Source organism: Chiroxiphia lanceolata, chromosome 13 (genome assembly GCF_009829145.1).
Source record: "Chiroxiphia lanceolata isolate bChiLan1 chromosome 13, bChiLan1.pri, whole genome shotgun sequence".
NCBI classification, from domain to species: Eukaryota; Metazoa; Chordata; class Aves; order Passeriformes; family Pipridae; genus Chiroxiphia; species Chiroxiphia lanceolata.
The window spans coordinates 8,562,695-8,578,049 of NC_045649.1; the positions used below are offsets into that span (position 1 = coordinate 8,562,695).

The 15,355-nt window shown below is 60.0% G+C and overlaps 2 protein-coding genes across 3 annotated transcripts in view; one reads left to right on the forward strand and one right to left on the reverse strand.

Moving 5' to 3' along the window:
* The window catches only part of FANCA (FA complementation group A), a 33,065-nt gene extending 30,062 nt beyond the window's left edge, over positions 1 to 3,003 (reverse strand). Inside the window, exons 1-5 of the mRNA XM_032701228.1 lie at positions 2,964 to 3,003; positions 2,265 to 2,374; positions 1,291 to 1,363; positions 607 to 749; positions 205 to 300 (exon numbers count right to left, since the gene is read on the reverse strand). Of these exons, the coding sequence (XP_032557119.1) occupies positions 205 to 300; positions 607 to 749; positions 1,291 to 1,363; positions 2,265 to 2,374; positions 2,964 to 3,003 (462 nt within the window). The remainder of the gene's footprint in view (positions 1 to 204; positions 301 to 606; positions 750 to 1,290; positions 1,364 to 2,264; positions 2,375 to 2,963) is intronic.
* Positions 3,004 to 7,604: 4,601 nt separating this feature from the next.
* Positions 7,605 to 14,976, forward strand: SPIRE2 (spire type actin nucleation factor 2). Of its 2 annotated transcripts, none has more exons than XM_032701237.1 (15): positions 7,605 to 7,872; positions 10,726 to 10,763; positions 10,935 to 11,294; positions 11,533 to 11,613; positions 11,689 to 11,853; positions 11,933 to 12,019; positions 12,128 to 12,236; positions 12,313 to 12,482; positions 12,561 to 12,711; positions 12,824 to 12,957; positions 13,075 to 13,209; positions 13,291 to 13,358; positions 13,452 to 13,479; positions 13,874 to 13,989; positions 14,077 to 14,976. In XM_032701237.1, the coding sequence occupies exons 1-15, from the start codon at positions 7,659 to 7,661 to the stop codon at positions 14,291 to 14,293; spliced, it is 2,073 nt and encodes a 690-aa protein (XP_032557128.1). In that variant the 5' UTR covers positions 7,605 to 7,658; the 3' UTR covers positions 14,294 to 14,976. The 2 variants fall into 2 exon arrangements, with proteins under 2 accessions (XP_032557128.1, XP_032557129.1); XM_032701238.1 differs by lacking the exon at positions 7,605 to 7,872 and adding an exon at positions 7,980 to 8,748.
* The last annotated feature ends 379 nt before the right edge of the window (positions 14,977 to 15,355 follow it).

Sequence of the window (15,355 nt, forward strand, 5' to 3'; positions counted from 1 at the left end):
AATCCCACAGCAGAGACAAGGCATTTCCCACTGAACTTGCTTTAAAATAAACAAAACAACAAAAACCCGTAACATTTATAATTCATAACACACTTTCCGCAGGTCAGGAAGACCACAGTCATTCTATGGAATTCAGGGATGTCACATCCCACAGATAAAATCTCATGGTCTATAACACCACATCGTTTCTCCTTGAGTGATTACCTTCATTTTCCACATTTCTTGGCAGAAGAGGGAGCGACAGAACATGTTGTTTGCCAGCAAATCCTTCACCGTTTGAAGCAAGGAGGACAACCTCTTCTGGCATCACACCGGAAATGAAGCAGAAATAATTCCCTTTGTGAACAACACGTTCTTAGAAAAATACTTTGTTGCTTTCCCCTGTTTGTTGCTTTTTAAAGGGTTGAATGGTGGAGAGAACTCAGGGAAAAGGCCCAAACTTCTCACACATCTTGCACTTCTTGAGCGAATCAGACACATCAGTGAATAATTGTCCACTCGGGCCCTCCATGTTTGGGGGCTTTATCAGAGCAGATAAACTGGGCTTAAAGACAAACCTAACATTGCTGTTCTCTAGATAAATTAAATTTAACCCTTCCCCCTTACTCTCTGGTCCAAGCTCAGCAGTGGCACTGGAGAGGGGCTGGCAGGAGCCTGGCAGATCCGCTCTATGTTGGTAACGGCTGTTTTGGCTGCCAAGGTCGCTGTGGGCACGTCCAGTTTGGAGGCCTGTTCCTGCAGAACAGAGACTGAACAAAACAACAAAGCAGAAAGCTGTCAACATGGGAGGAAAAAGGGTTTGAAAACCTGGCTATGAATCATGGAATGGTTTGGGTCAGAAGGGACCTTAAAGCTCATCTCATCCCACCCCATGCCATGGGCAGGAACACCTTCTACTAAACCAGATTGCTCCAAGCCCCGTCCAACCTGGCTTTGGACACTTCCAAGACAGAATCCCACAGCTCAAACCCCTTCCAGCACAAATGTCATCCATTGTACAGAGTAAATAATTTTTATTTCCATGTATAATTCCTTTACTATACATAAAACAGGGGAAGAACAGCCACAGAGATGGAATGTCCCTGAGAAGCAGACTTTTGTGTTTTAGCCTTGTAACACTTTCAAATAGAAAAGTATTCAAGGACTGATACCTTGCCATGGGTGTCATCAGCAGGTAAGTAAGAAAAAGACCAGAACAGTGAAAAGGAAGTAAAAGTGGTGTTGCATTTAACAGGCAAACATTCAGTATGGGAGGAATTCTTCCTCACTGTATCCCCAGTAGATACTCACCTATAAATGACTCTGATGATACTCCCAGCTGCTCTGTGCCATCCTGCTCACTTGGCTTGGCTGAATCTCCCACCTGGAAGCAAAAAAACCCCTTAGATGTCTGTTACACAAATTTACAAACCTATTCCCTCTAAAGCTCTGGCACTGTTGGAGCAACTGAAGTGAAATTAGCACCAACCTCCCCCATGAGAAAATGAAATACCACAGATTTCAGGGCACCTTGCAAGAGATATATGTATAGTTATTGTCATTTTGTGCAGAAAAAAGGAGATACAGGTCAAAGTTCCTCACCCCCCAGCATCCAAGAGCTCAGCAGCAGTGCCAGGAGCAAAATTTTTGTAATTCCCATCTTTCAAGTCCTTTCTGTGAAGCCACATGGCCACAAATATTTGATGAAACATGTCCAAATGTTGGATCCTTTTCTAGTGAAATCTCCCCTTTTTTTTTTTAATAAAGGCAAATACTCTCTAGAGAAAGAAAGATCCTGAAGTATGGGAGGTGTTTGCAGCGTCTATTGCAGCTGTAAAATCAAAACTGTGTGAGGAGAGGAAGAATGCGGCCAAATCAGAAGGTTGGGTCAAGTCTAGGTTGTCATGAAGACAGTCAGGATAGTCAGAAATGGTTGATAATTCAGAGAAAACCCAAGTCTCTCCTGATTTTTTCCCTAGATTCACAAGAAGCCAGTTCTGACTCCAAGAAAAACATGTTGGATTTCTCTTTGTCCCAAATCCAAACCACGCTTAAGTATTTTCAGTCTGTAAGTGTAAAACATAAAGGAAAAAGAAAATAATCTCATTTTGGCAACACAGACCTCCAAACTTCAGCTTACTCCTACAGTGTTGGCTTTTCTTTCCATGTGTCGTGAAAACTGTGTTCCTGGGACATTCACTGCACAGCTGGTGGAACCCACCTCCAGTTGGGATCTCCCACCATCCCAGCTGGACCATGACCCCCACGAACCATCCGGCTCCTACCTCCAGGAGGAGGTCAGTCAGGTTCTGGTGGTGATCCAGCAGCCTCAGAGCCGCTTCCTGGAGCTCTGATCCGCTCCCAAAGGGGCTTTTCCGCTTCCTGGTTCTCCCTGCTGAGAAGTTTGGGGTTGTTTTATGACCACAGCTTGTTCCCACAGCCCCCAAGGACACCTTCTGTTCCCTGCTGCTGGAGTATGAGGGCAGAGGGGGGATGTACGAGGGCAGAGAGAGGGGCCTGTGTGAAGGCAGATGGAGTGCATGAGGACAGCCGGATGTATGACAGCAAGGGGTTATGAGGAAGGCAGAGGGGAGCGTATGGAGTGCGGCAGGAGGGCAGGGGGATTTGTAGGAGGAGGTCAGAGGTGGGTGTTAGAGGTGGGCAGAAGGGGGGGTTTTAGGTGGGCGAGAGGGGTGTATGATGGCAGGGGGGGCGTACAAAGTCGAGAGGTGTATGAAGGCACGGGAGGGGGTGTATGAGAGCACAGGGGGCTGTTTGAAGTGTATGAGGATGGGAGCGTAGCAGGGCAGAGTGGGTGTATGAGGGCAGGGGGGTATGTGGAAGGTAGAAGGGGATGTATGAGGGCAGAGGGGGGTGTATGAGGGCAGAGAGATGGAGCATATTTGGGCAGAGGGGGGACATTGCCCCCCGGCCCAGCCGGGGCTGTCCCGGAGCTCCCCCCGGTGCCGCTCAGCCCCACGTACCGAGCAGGTCCCGCCAGCTCCGCCCGCCAGCGCCCGCCATCGCGCGCCGCCGCTTCCCGCCACACCGACCCGCGCCGCCATTGGCTGCCGCCGGCCGAGCCCTCCTCTCCCCATTGGCTGGAAGGCAAGAGAGGCGTGGTCCCGCCCGCCCTGCTGCCTCTGTCTATTGGCTGAAAGAACGGGTTGGTCCCGCCCCCTACCGCCATCTTGGTAGTGTCGTAGGCGGGGGCTGGCATGTTGGGGAGGGCGGCGGGAGGTGGGGGGGGGGAGTGTGGCTGTGGCTGGAGAGAGCAGTGTGGGGATGTGGGGAGATATGGAGGAACACGGATGAGGGGCTGTGATCCTGTCTAGATGTGGCCCTCGTAGCCCCGTGTCCCTCGGCGCTCAGGATGCTGCTAACTTGTGCCCCACCCAGGGACAAGAGCGGCTGGAATTCCCAAAGGGAGGAATCACCAGCATTGCTGGGGGAATAAATCACTGAAACATGGAATGGTTTGGGTGGGAAGGGACCCTAAAGACCACCCAGTCCCACCCCCTGCCATGGGCAGGGACACCTTCCCCTACACCAGGTTGCTCCAAGCCCCGTCCAACCTGGCCTTGGACACTTCCAGGGATGGGGCAGCCACAGCTTCTTTGGACAACCTTTGCCAAGGCCTCCCCACCCTCACAGCCAAGAATTTCTTCCCAATATCCCACCTAACCCTGCCCTCTGGTAGTGGGAAGCCATTGCCCCTTTTCCTGTCATTCCATGCCCTTTTCCAAAACCTCTCTCTCTCTTTTTTCTCAGCTCCCTTTAAGTCCTGAATGGCTGTAAGGTTCCATAGGAAGCAGTGTAGAATTCCCAGAGGGATTTTCCCTCTGGTCTGATCCTCCTGGGTGATGAACCACAGCTGTCAGCTGCTGTCCGCATGCCCAGCAGAGGGCTTGGAGCAGCAGTGGTGATCCGTTACTGAAAGGTACCCCCCATGGTACACCCACCATCAGGAATCAGCTCCTGCCGGAATTAGCCATGGGATGGTTCACTGTGAGCTGGCCCTGGCGGAGGTGAGTCAGCAGCACACTCACCAAGAGCTGGAGAACACTTCCCACAGTGCCAGCGAGTCTGGCAGCTGGTGCTGGGGAGGCTACAGAGAGACCCCACAGCACCGAGTTTGGGAACCCTTGCCAGAGTCACATTCCTGAGATACATTAACCCCTCAGGATGCCATTATCAAGTTTAAGGCAGCCTCAGATTTTGGGATGCCACATTGGGCCAGCCCCAGCAGGTGTCCGACCGAGAGCTTGGCATTCCAGGGTACTCCTGAGGTTTAATCACATGGACACCGGGAAGCTCTCACAGTATCAGTGTCCGGGGAACCTGGTACCTCCTGACTGTGGACCTGCTTACACAGGGGTGTAATGTGGTGGGAAGGCAGCAGGATGGGGTCAGTGTCCCCTCAGGATGATCCAAGTGCTGGTATCCAGTGCGAGAGTTCATTGCCTTGGGACTGGCTGGGGCATTCCAGGGAATCAGAAAGTCTAAGAGCAGTGAGTGCTGTGGAACACTGGGTCAGGGACTCTGGTTTGGCCAAGGAAGGAAAACCAGGGGAAACCATTCCTGTGATGGAACCCAACAAGGCAACATTGGGAGGTACAGTCAAGAGCTCATCACTGCCCAGGGTTCCCACTGTGTGGCCTCAGTGTCCTCAAGATCTTCACGATGTTCCCAAGGTCCCTATGGTGTCCCCAAGGTCTCCATGCCACCCCCAGTGTATCCCCAAGGTCCCCACGGTGTCCTCAAGGTTGTCCCCAAGGTCACCTGAGTGGCCTTGAGGTCTCCAGTGTGCCCCCAAGGGTAACCTTAAGACCGTCATGGTGATCCCAAGGTCCTCAGTGTGTTCCGAGGTCTCTGAGGGTGTTCCCAATGCCTCCAGGATGGTCCCCAAATGTCCCCAAGTTGTCCCTCAGAGCATCCCACTTTAAACTCCAGCCACATCCAAGGCCAGCATGCAGCAGTAGGAAACTGCCCTGTCAAATGCCCCCTCCTTCCATGTTCCCAGTTTATTGCAGCATGAAAGGAAAATGAGAGAGGCACGTCCACCCCATAGGTGCTCCGTGTGCTTATTCCAGGTTCCTGTGGCTTTTTAAGGAAATGTTTTGCATATGAGAGTTGAAACCCATGGGAACAGCATATCCCCAAGGAAACACGCCACACAGCTGCAGGTGGCTGGGGAAGGGTTCTGTCTGTCCTCCATCCCACCTCCGTGCCCCTCTCTTCCTGATTCCACACTGAAGGAACCAGGAATTCCAACCCTCCCATAGCACTCTGACACCCTTTCCCAAATTCTTCATATTTTTTTTCCTTTTATCTTTCATTTTTAATTCTATTTCCCTCATCCACATACACGCTTGGCTTCTGTTTGAGTTTTCCACGCTGGTAGCTTTTAATTATGCCGCGATTCCATATTAATTGCAGATTTACCCAAAGCAAAGGGCTCCGTGCTTTGTCATGCAAATGCCATCCCATGAATCCTGCAGGGTGGGTTATCCTTGCCTTCAAACGCTGCACGTCCTCCCCGCTCTCCTCCCCGCCGGTGCCGCCCCGGCTGTGTCCGGAGGCGATGGAAAGCTGGCACCCGGCACCGCACAGCCCTGCTCTGGTGGGCTTTCCTCCCGGGAAGTCGCTTCCCAGGCAGGCTCCAAAACAGCTGATTATAGGGCAAACGTTGCATTCAAATCTCTCAAACCAGAGCCAGGTGTCAGCATTGTGGCCATGAGCTCCTCCAGGGGCTGGAGACATGTGCCATTCCATGTGGATGCAGCTGGGGATGAAGCTGGCACTGTGCTCCCGACTCCCTGTAACATGCTCCCACCTGGACATGGTGCATTTGAGCAATCCAAGAGATGCACCCGTATCCATCCTTTCCTAAACCCCAAGGCACTTTACAGGGCTGCATTTCACAGTATTCCGCTCCATTTTCCTATTTTCTTTCCTAAAGATGGAGCTGACACTCCTCAGGTTCTCTGGGATGGGCACTGAAGGGTATTTCTCCTCCATCCCAGGCTCTTTGCCAGTGGTCTCTGGCCCTGCAGCTCCTTTGGCTATGTGGGACAAATAGAATCCATGTCTCTGCTCTGTCCCCCTCCCAGCTCAGCCAGTGCAGCTCTGGGATTGATCCCAGTTTATGCTCATGGGTTAATGGAGCTGAGACAGGGTTTTATGCTCCTTCCATCATGGAAATGGGAAGCTCATCATGACAAGAGTGTTCATGTGTCCCTCTGACCTTTCTCATGGACTGGTTGTCCTTTCTGCTCTGCCAGCACAATCCTGCCCTCCCCATGTGTTCAGAGGGACCAGCTGATGCCCCAGAACAATCCCATCATCAGCACCATGCCATGCCAGCCATTCCCAGTGGCTGTGGAATGCCATCCCCACATCACGTTCCCAAGGGACATTGTCTCCCTAGAGACTTCATCTCATCCTGGCACCTTCAACCTGCTCTTGTTGCTCCTGGCCATGCACAAAACACATTCTGGCATCTGGAGTTCTTCTCCTTCCCTCTGAGGAGTTTTCCTGTCCCAGCCTGGCTTTTTCTTCCCAGTCCCAGCTGAGCTCCCCAGGCTTCCCAGCACCCCACAGGCAGGTGCCTCATGGCAGGTGTCCCCATGGGTGCTGGCATCCTGGGTTCGTGCCCTCACTCCTGCTCTGTGTCCCCAGGTGACCCCAGTCCCAAGGCCATCGTGTCCCTCCACCTGCTGCTCCACACGTGGCACGTTGACTCTGTGGGGTGGGAACCAGGGCTAGGGCTGAGCCATGTGCCGTGGCCACCCTGATCCTCTCGGGGTGAATGGGGCTCTTGTGTCCCTTGTGGGGTGTCAGCCAGCACTGCCCTGCACCCACCCCGGGCACTGCTCCTCATCACGTGCCCTGCACCCCATGCCTGGGGCACCCACGCCCTGTGCCCTCTGCCCTATGCCCAGGTGTGTGCCATGCACCCTACACCCAGGCAACCCGGGGCAACCACTCCCTGTACCCAGTCCTATAGCCTGGGCGGGCCGAGTTGGGCCATGCTGTGATGTACCGTCCCGTGCTGAGCTGTTCCATCCCGAACTGAGCTGTGATGTGCCGTGCTGTGGCGTGCCATGCCAAGCTGTGCCATTCTGAGCCATGTAATACTGTACTGAGCTGTGCTGTGCCGTGCCACACTCTAACGAGCCATGCCACACTGTACGGATTGTGCCGCACTGTACAGTGCCATGCGATACCATGCAGTGCCACACAGGACAGAGTCATGCCATGGCATACCGAGCCGTGCCACACCGTACCAAGTTGTGCCATACATATCGAGCCGTGTCGTAACGTGCCGTGCCGCACCGTACCATACCGTATCGTACCGTACCGTGCCGTACCGTGCCGTACCGCACCGTACCACACCGAGCTTCCTCGCCCCGCGCCGTCGCGATCCGCCCGCGCCCCCCGGCGCCGCCGCGGCCCCTCCCGGCGGGTGCCCCCGGCGGTGCCGGTGCCGGGGTGGTGGGTGTGGCCGGGGCGGTGGGCGGGGCCTGTCCCCGTGTCCCCGCCCCCCCGCACTCCCGACGGTGCGGGACGGGCCAGGCCGATGGCGCGGGCGTGGCCGTGGCCGTTCGGGGGCGTGTCCCCGCGCGCCCCCGCCCCGTGTCCCCCGCCCGCCGCGCTCGGCGGTGCGGGATGGGGCGATGGCGCGGGCGGGCGCGGGGCCGCCGCGGGAGCTGTCCCTGGAGGAGGTGCTGAAGTGCTACGAGCAGCCGCTGAACGAGGAGCAGGCCTGGGCGCTCTGCTTCCAGGGCTGCCGCGCCGCCGCCGCCGCCCCCGTGGCCCCCGCGCCGCTCCGCACCGCCGACATCCGCCTCCGCGCCGACGGCTCCCTCCGCCTGCCCGCCCCGCCGCACGGTGAGGCCGCCGCTGCACGGGAGGGGCGGGAGCGGGCGGCGCCCGCGCGGGGGGAGACGGGACGGCACCCCCGAGCGGGGCTTACCGGGGTTTACCGGGGCTTACCGGGGCTTACGGGCACCGCGACTTGCTGGGGTTTACCAGGGCACCGGGGCTTACAGACACCGGAGCGAGGCACCGAGGCTTGCCAGCACCAGGAGTTACCGGCATCGCGGGAGCAGGGCGCCGGGGTTTACCACAGCTTACCGGAGCTTACCGGGACCCGGAGTTTAACGGCACTGGGGTTTACCAGGGCTTACGGGCACCAGGACTTACCGGCACCGAGAGCGAGGCACCGGCACCGGGGCACAGGAACTTACTGGCCCTGGGATCCGGGCACCCGGACTTACTGGCACCGGGGCTTAGCAGGACCAGGGCCTGCCGGCACCAGGAACGGGGCACCGGCATCGGGGCTTACCAGCACCGGGACCCGGCATATCGGGACTTACCGGCACTGGGGCTTACTGGTACCGGGAGTGAGGCACTGGGCTTACCGGCACCGAGATTTACAGGCGCTGGGACTTACGACCCCTAGGACCCGGGGCACCGGGTCTTACCAGCATAAAGAGCGGGCACCTGAGACTTACCGGCACCGGGACTTACCGGTACCGGTAGGGGGTGCTGCACCGGCGTCGGGGACGCAGAGGGACGAGGGATATCGGCTGCGGGGGGGGCAACCGCAGCGGCCCTGGCGGGAGGGACCGGCGCCGGTGGAGAAGGACCTGTACTGGGAGCGGCGGATAGGCAGGAGAAGCGACATCGCTTGGGGGGCAGGCACAGAGGCAACGGCCGCAGGGGAGCGGTGCAGGGAGGACACTTGAGAAGCTGGGAGAGACTGTGAGGATGGAGAGAGGGACAATACAAGCATCGGGGGGCAGGAAAGCGGCAGAGGCGGGGACAGGGGTGAGCCCCAAGCCCTGGCCCCGGCGGTGGGGACTGGCACCGGCACTGCCGGGATTGGTGGGGAAGATGGGCTGATGAATTCGGGGTCCAGGGTTGGTGTGGCACCGACACTGGCACCGGCAGGGCCTCCTGGGTAACCCAATGAGGCTGGACCTGGATGTAGGGGTGTGCGCGGTCCTGGCATCCACCGTGAGGCTGCAGGAAACACACGACAAGGACAGACAGACACGGGGACACCCACAGGGACATCCATGGGCCGTCCACACTTGCACACGCAGGGCACTTCATCCTACCCCAGCCCCCTGTGTGTTGCACACGGGACAGCCCCATCTCCGACCTTCAGCCTCCCGGCCATCTCTCCGTGGGAGACTGGCACTGCCAGCCACAGCTGTGACGGTTCTGGGGTGTCACTAGGCTGGGCTGGCTGCCAGGGGTGACACTGGGAGGCTCCAGGAGCACCTGGAGTGCAGCCAATGCCTCCACCTGTCTCATCCAATGGCGAGGCCACAGGGGCCGGTGCTGTGGGGTCACTGCATGGCCTTGATGTCGGTGGCCGGGCAGACACCAGGGCGTGTTGGGCATCTCCATGCCCAAGGCAGGGACACACACGGGCACGGCACGTGCCTGTGGCATCTGGGCATGGCGTGGTCACACCGGCTCCACTGGTCCTGCTTGGGAATGGCCCCACGCCCTGCCCTGAGCCACTGTGGGACTGGAGCCAGTGTCACTTGCCAGTGCCACCATGCCAGTGATACTGTGCCAGTGACACCGTGCTGCCTCCTGCTACCAGGTCACTTCTGTGCCAACCTGAGCGATCTCCCTAGGGACAAACCGGGCCTCTTCACAGTGAAGCCTGAGGCTGGAAGGACTCTGGGTGCCTCTGGGCACCGCTGCAGGTGGTGGTAACAACCTGGCACGTGGCTTGGCAGCTCTGCCTGGGCATGGGGCTGGATCCACGCTGAGTGAGCCAACAGCACCCTCTGGAGCCACTCCAGTCCCCTGTCCCATAGGAACTCCCTCCTTAGCTGTGTCCCAGTGGCTGGAGGGAGCTGCTGGGACTCACTGGGCTCATCCTGCTGGCCAGGCACCAACTGCAGGGCGATGATGGCATCCCAGGGCTGGCACTGCAGTGGGAGCTGGCAATGGCTGGGGCAGATGGGTTGGTGATGGGTTTGTGTGTGGCACTGTGACCACCATTGGAGCTGCCCTTGCTGTCCGTTCCTGGCTGGCACACGACTGGCATATCCTTGCAGCTGCTGCATTGATTAGCTCAATGCAGAGCTAATGGTCAGGAAGTGGAGCTGGAAGCCCTGGGGACACTGCAGAGACCACTCGTGTTCCTCGTCCTGTGGCTGCCAGGAGAGTTTGAGCTGCCCACAAGCATGTCCTGGGCTCTGTGTGTGCGTGTGTGTGTGCCATGCTCCAGTTGTGGCTGCCAGTCCCCACACTGCCAGTGCTCACAGTCCTGGTACCCACACTGCTGGTGCTCACGATGTCAGTGCCCACACTGCCAGTGCTCACACTCCTGGTGCCCACAGCCCAAAGGGATGCAGGGGCATTTCCCCATGGTTGCAGAGCTCTCAGCTCCCTCCAGCCCTGGAGGTGAGTGATAAAGGAGTGCCTGTGCCCCCCTTATGTGCCCCCCTGGAGACGGCGCTGCCACTGCCTGATGCCAGGGCTCAATGTGCGAGTGCCCACTGTCCCATGGAGCCATGCTCTGGGACCAGGACAGGATGGGAGCAGCCAGGAATGGGAGTCTCAAGTTGGGGTAGAAACTGCTGGGGGTGGGACCTGCTCAGGGTGGATACCCCACAGCCGAGCTGGGTGGGTACCACATCCCCAGGTGATGCGGGATGGGATGCCCAGTGCAGGGCTGTGGGTGCAAGTGGTGACTCTGCCCTCCTCCCCCAGACCTGCCCGCGCTGCTGACACCCTCCGCCGAAGCCCAGGTATGCGGGGGCCAATGACTGGCCCCATCTGCCATCACACGCCAGTGTGGGGTGGGTGCCGCCACCTGGTCCCCTCACCCATGGGTCCTGGGATGGGACCCAGCGCTGACGGGTGGGGGGGTAGCTGGTGCCAGGGTACATTCGATGCCCAGCCCATGCCATGTCCTGCAGATGGTGCAGTCGCTGGGCTTCGCTGTGTACCGGGCACTGGACTGGGGGCTGGATGAGAACGAAGAGCGGGAGCTGAGCCCACGCCTGGAGCAGCTCATTGACCTTATGACGAACAGCGACTCAGAGGACAGCGGCTGTGCCACGGCTGACGAGGGCTATGGGGGGCAGGAGGAGGAGGAGGAGGGGGGCGAGGGACCGCCACGCGCTGTGCGCACATTCGGGCAGGCCATGCGGTGCTGTGCTGCCCGCCTGGCCGACCCCGCCGGCGCCCCGGCGCACTACCAGGCTGTGTGCCGTGCGCTCTTCGCTGAGACTGTGGAGCTCATGGCCTTCCTCGCCAAGATCCGTGATGCCAAGGAGGTGAGTGTGGGTGCCCACTGGCACCACTACTTAGCCGGGGAAGCCAGCCAGTGCCCTCTCTGCCCATCCCACCGGGGCTGCTGGTGCTGGCATTTAGCCATAACATCTCCCAGAGTGCTGTGCCAGCTGGGAATGTGGGTGTTTTTGGGTGTACCTCAGTGCTGCAGCCCCATGACATGGTCTCAGTCGGACCCTCAGTGCCACCAGGGCAGGGTGACAGTATCTTTTACCACAACAGCTGCTGCAGAAGCTGAAGGAGGATGAGGAAGAGGAGGAGCGACCGGCGGCGGAACTGGGCAGCCTGCGCAACACCGACTGGGTACAGTGGCACGTTGGGGCATGGGGGCCATGATGGGTGGGTGGGTGCTGACGCTGTGTCCATGTGCCCCCCCAGGCCCGGCTGTGGGTACAGCTGATGCGAGAGCTGCGGCACGGCGTGAAGCTGAAGAAGGTGCAGGAGAAGCAGTTCAACCCGCTGCCCACTGAGTACCAGCTCACGCCCTTCGAGATGCTCATGCAGGACATCCGTGCCCGCAACTACAAACTCCGCAAGGTCATGGTGAGCGCAGCCACGGTGCCAGCCCCTCACCCTCCATCCTGCCATGCCCCAGCCTGGCACTGACCCCCGCCCTCCCCAGGTGGATGGAGACATCCCCCCACGGGTGAAGAAGGATGCCCACGAGCTCATCCTTGACTTCATCCGCTCCCGGCCCCCCCTGAAGCAGGTGAGCACTGGCACTGGGACATCTCCCTGGCATGGTGCCATGCCCACCCTGGGAGTGCCATCCCTGAGCCATGGCTACCACTTGAGGTCCCGTCCACACATCCCACAGGCATCAGAGCGACGGCTGCGGCCCCTGCCCCAAAAGCAGAGGACACTCCATGAGAAGATCCTGGAGGAGATCAGGCAGGAGCGGAAGCTCCGGCCCGTGGAGCAGAAAGGTACCGGTGTCCCCTCCCTGCTGTGATGCGCCAACTCTGTGCCCATCACCATGGTGCTGAGCCTGTCCCTCTACAGGGTACAGCTCCCTGCCCTGCATCCCACATGCCTGTGCTGGCCGCCTGGCCTCCAACTCCTGCCTTGAGCTCTCTCGGTGCCCGGCCAGTGCCATGCCCACGCGCCCACGGCCACGCGTCCTCCTCAAGGCGCCCACCCTGGCCGAGATGGAGGAGATGAACCTCTCAGAGGCAAGGGGGGACCCTGGAGGTGGAGGGACATGGGGGGTGCCAGGTCCCTGGGGTGATGTGGTGCCCATGGCCTTGCAGGATGAGGACTCTCCAGGCACAGAGGTGCCACTGAAGCGGGATCGCTCCTTCTCAGAGCAGGACCTGGCACAGCTGCAGAGCCAGCTGGGGGGTGACCAGGCTGCACCCCAGGATCTGGAGCCACTGCAGCCCGAGCCCCGGCCCCGCTCAGGTACTGCTGGAGGTCCCCATGTCCCCATCCCCAGGGGGCTGTGCCATGCCCTGTGGCAGTGGTGGCACCAGGTAACATGGCCTCACCATGATCTCCCTGTCCCTCCTCATAGGCTCTGTCCCTGCCAGCTGTCACCAGCTGCCAGATGGGCCAGCACTGCCCCGGGCTGCCCTCGGCGCTGTGGAGGAGAGACCGGAGGACGGATCCAGCGCTGCCCCCACCACCAGCTCCAAGCACCTCTGGCTGGTGGGTTCTAGGGACACCGGGGCTAGGGACACCAGGGCTGGGGACACCAGGCAAGCGTGACTGTGGGCACATGGCTCCCTCTGCCACAGCTCATGGTGACATCCCCCTGTCCTGCAGGAGTTCAGCCACCCCGTGGAGAGCCTGGCTCTGACCGTGGAGGAGATGATCAATGTCCGCAGGGTGCTGGTCAAGGCTGAGATGGAGAAGTTCCTGCAGAGCAAGGAGCTGTACAGCAGCCTGCGGAGAGGGAAGGTGGGAATGGGGCCGGGGAGCCAGAAGGGTTGGTGGAGGTGTACCCCCGCCCAACCCCAACTCACCCCACTCTGCCTGCAGGTTTGCTGCTGCTGCAGGGCCAAGTTCCCCCTCTTCTCCTGGCCTGCAGCCTGTCTCTTCTGCAAACGGTGAGCACTGTGCTGTGCTGTGTCAGGGGCTGGGAGAGTGGCAGGAGGGTCCCTGTGATGGCCCCACTCACACACCTCTCTCTGTGTCCCCAGGTCTGTCTGTAGCTCCTGCAGCCTGAAGGTAAGGGACTGGCCCTGGCCAGTGTCACTGTGTCCCTGTCCTGCCTTGCCCCATTTTGTCCTTGTCCTGTCTCTGTTCTCCCTTGTCCCTGTCCCATCGCATCTCATCCCTGTCCTGCATCCTCCCTGTCTGTCCTTCCCTATCTCTGCCCCATCCTGTCCCTGTCCTATTCTGTCTTTGTTCTCCCTTGTCCCTGCCCCATCCCATCCCTTGTCCTGTCTTGTCCCTGTATGTGTCCTGCTATTTCTCTGATCCATCCCGTCCCTGTCCTGCCCCATCTCATCCTTGCCCCTGTCCCACTCCATCCTTATCCCTGCCCCTGTCCCGTCCCTATCCCTGCCCCGCCCTATCCCAACCGCGTCCCATCCCACCCCTGACTCCCACATCCCGGCAGATGAAGATGCCTTCCAAGAAGCTGGCTCACATCCCCGTCTACGCGCTGGGCTTCGAGAGCCTCCCGGGCTCGCTGCTGCCCAAGGCGCTGCCGCTGCGCCGGAGGGAGCCCTTCCAGTGAGTCCCTGAGCCTTCCTCCCCATTCCTCCCCCCTCCTCCTCCTCCTGCTCCCGGTGGGTGCCGACGGAGTGCTCTGTGCCGCAGCTCGCTATCGGGGCCGTGCTGGCGCCGGGTGGAGGAGGAATTCCCGCACATCTACGCCCAGGGCTCGGTGCTGCGGGACGTGTGCCCCGACTGTGCCGGGTTCGTGAAGGACGTGGTGAGCTCCAGCCGGCGCAGCGTGGCCGTGCTCAACGCCAGCGCCGCGTCCCGGCGCCACGCCAAGGCCCGCTCCCTCTACAGCGACGCCTGGCTCCAGTGAGGGGCCCGACGCCCCGGCGACGGGCGCCACGGGGGTGCCCCCCCGCTGTACATATATACATAGGATGGATACACACAACCTCTATATTTATATACGTTATGGACCAGGGGCAAAAGGACCCGTTCCTGCCATCCCCTTCCATCCCTGCCACCAGCCCCTGGGGGCAGAAGTCCTGCCATGGGGCACCTGCAGCCCCTGAGGGCATGGATCCCACCGTGGAGTACCCACAGACCCCGATGGGATGGATTCCACCGTCGCACAGCCCCTGAGGGGGTGGATCCAGCTGTGGGGTACCCACAGCCTCCAGTGGAACGGATCCAGCTGTGGGACACCTCCAGCGTCCGGGGGGAAGGATCCCACCGTGAGGCAGCTCCTGGGAGAACAGGTCCTGCTGTGGAGCGCCCACATCCCCCGAGGGGATGGATCCCACCATGGACCACCGTTAGCCCCCAGATGGATGGATCCTGCTGTGGGATACCCGCAGCCCCCCGGGGGCACAGATTGCACCGTGGGACAGCTCCTGGGGAACGGATCCCACAGTGGGGCACCTGCAGCCCCCTGTGTTGGCTTCCCTCAGCTCTGCTTCTGTGCCAAGCCCTGGCTGTGCCGGGGTGCCCGGTGCCCTGGGCTGGCACGGCTGCTCTGTATGTCCCCCCTCCGATAATAAACCCGCTGGGCTACCCCGGGGCCGCGTGACTGGTCCTGAGTGGGTGGTTGGGAGGGAGAGCGGGGTGCAGGGTGCTGGGAAATGTGAGGGGGCCGGGGACCAACACCTCCTGCACTCCACTCCAGTCTATCGCTCACATCCCCCCTCGCCATCCTTCCTGTCCGTTCCCACGGCAGTGCCCACCCGCGACCCTGTACAGGACCGTGGGAACACTCTGCTTCTCATTCCCATGCGCATTCTCACCGCCCCCAGCCTGTCCCCCCCGGCCCATCCCCGGGTCTCCCCCATGTCCCGGGGTCATCACCCCCCACCAGTCCCGTGGCAAACACCCCGTTCCCACGCGGGGGTTGCGCGGGGGCGCCACGGAGGTCGCGGGGGGCGTGGCGTGGCCCAGC

Excerpts from the sequence above, each read along its gene's own strand:
- SPIRE2 (XM_032701237.1), top strand. The coding sequence starts at position 7,659 with ATGGCGCGGGCGGGCGCGGGGCCGCCGCGGGAGCTGTCCCTGGAGGAG. Across the intron at positions 7,873-10,725 it reads CCTGCCCGCCCCGCCGCACG|ACCTGCCCGCGCTGCTGACA; the intron begins GTGAGGCCGCCG and ends CTCCTCCCCCAG. Across the intron at positions 12,237-12,312 it reads CCGGCCCGTGGAGCAGAAAG|GGTACAGCTCCCTGCCCTGC; the intron begins GTACCGGTGTCC and ends GTCCCTCTACAG.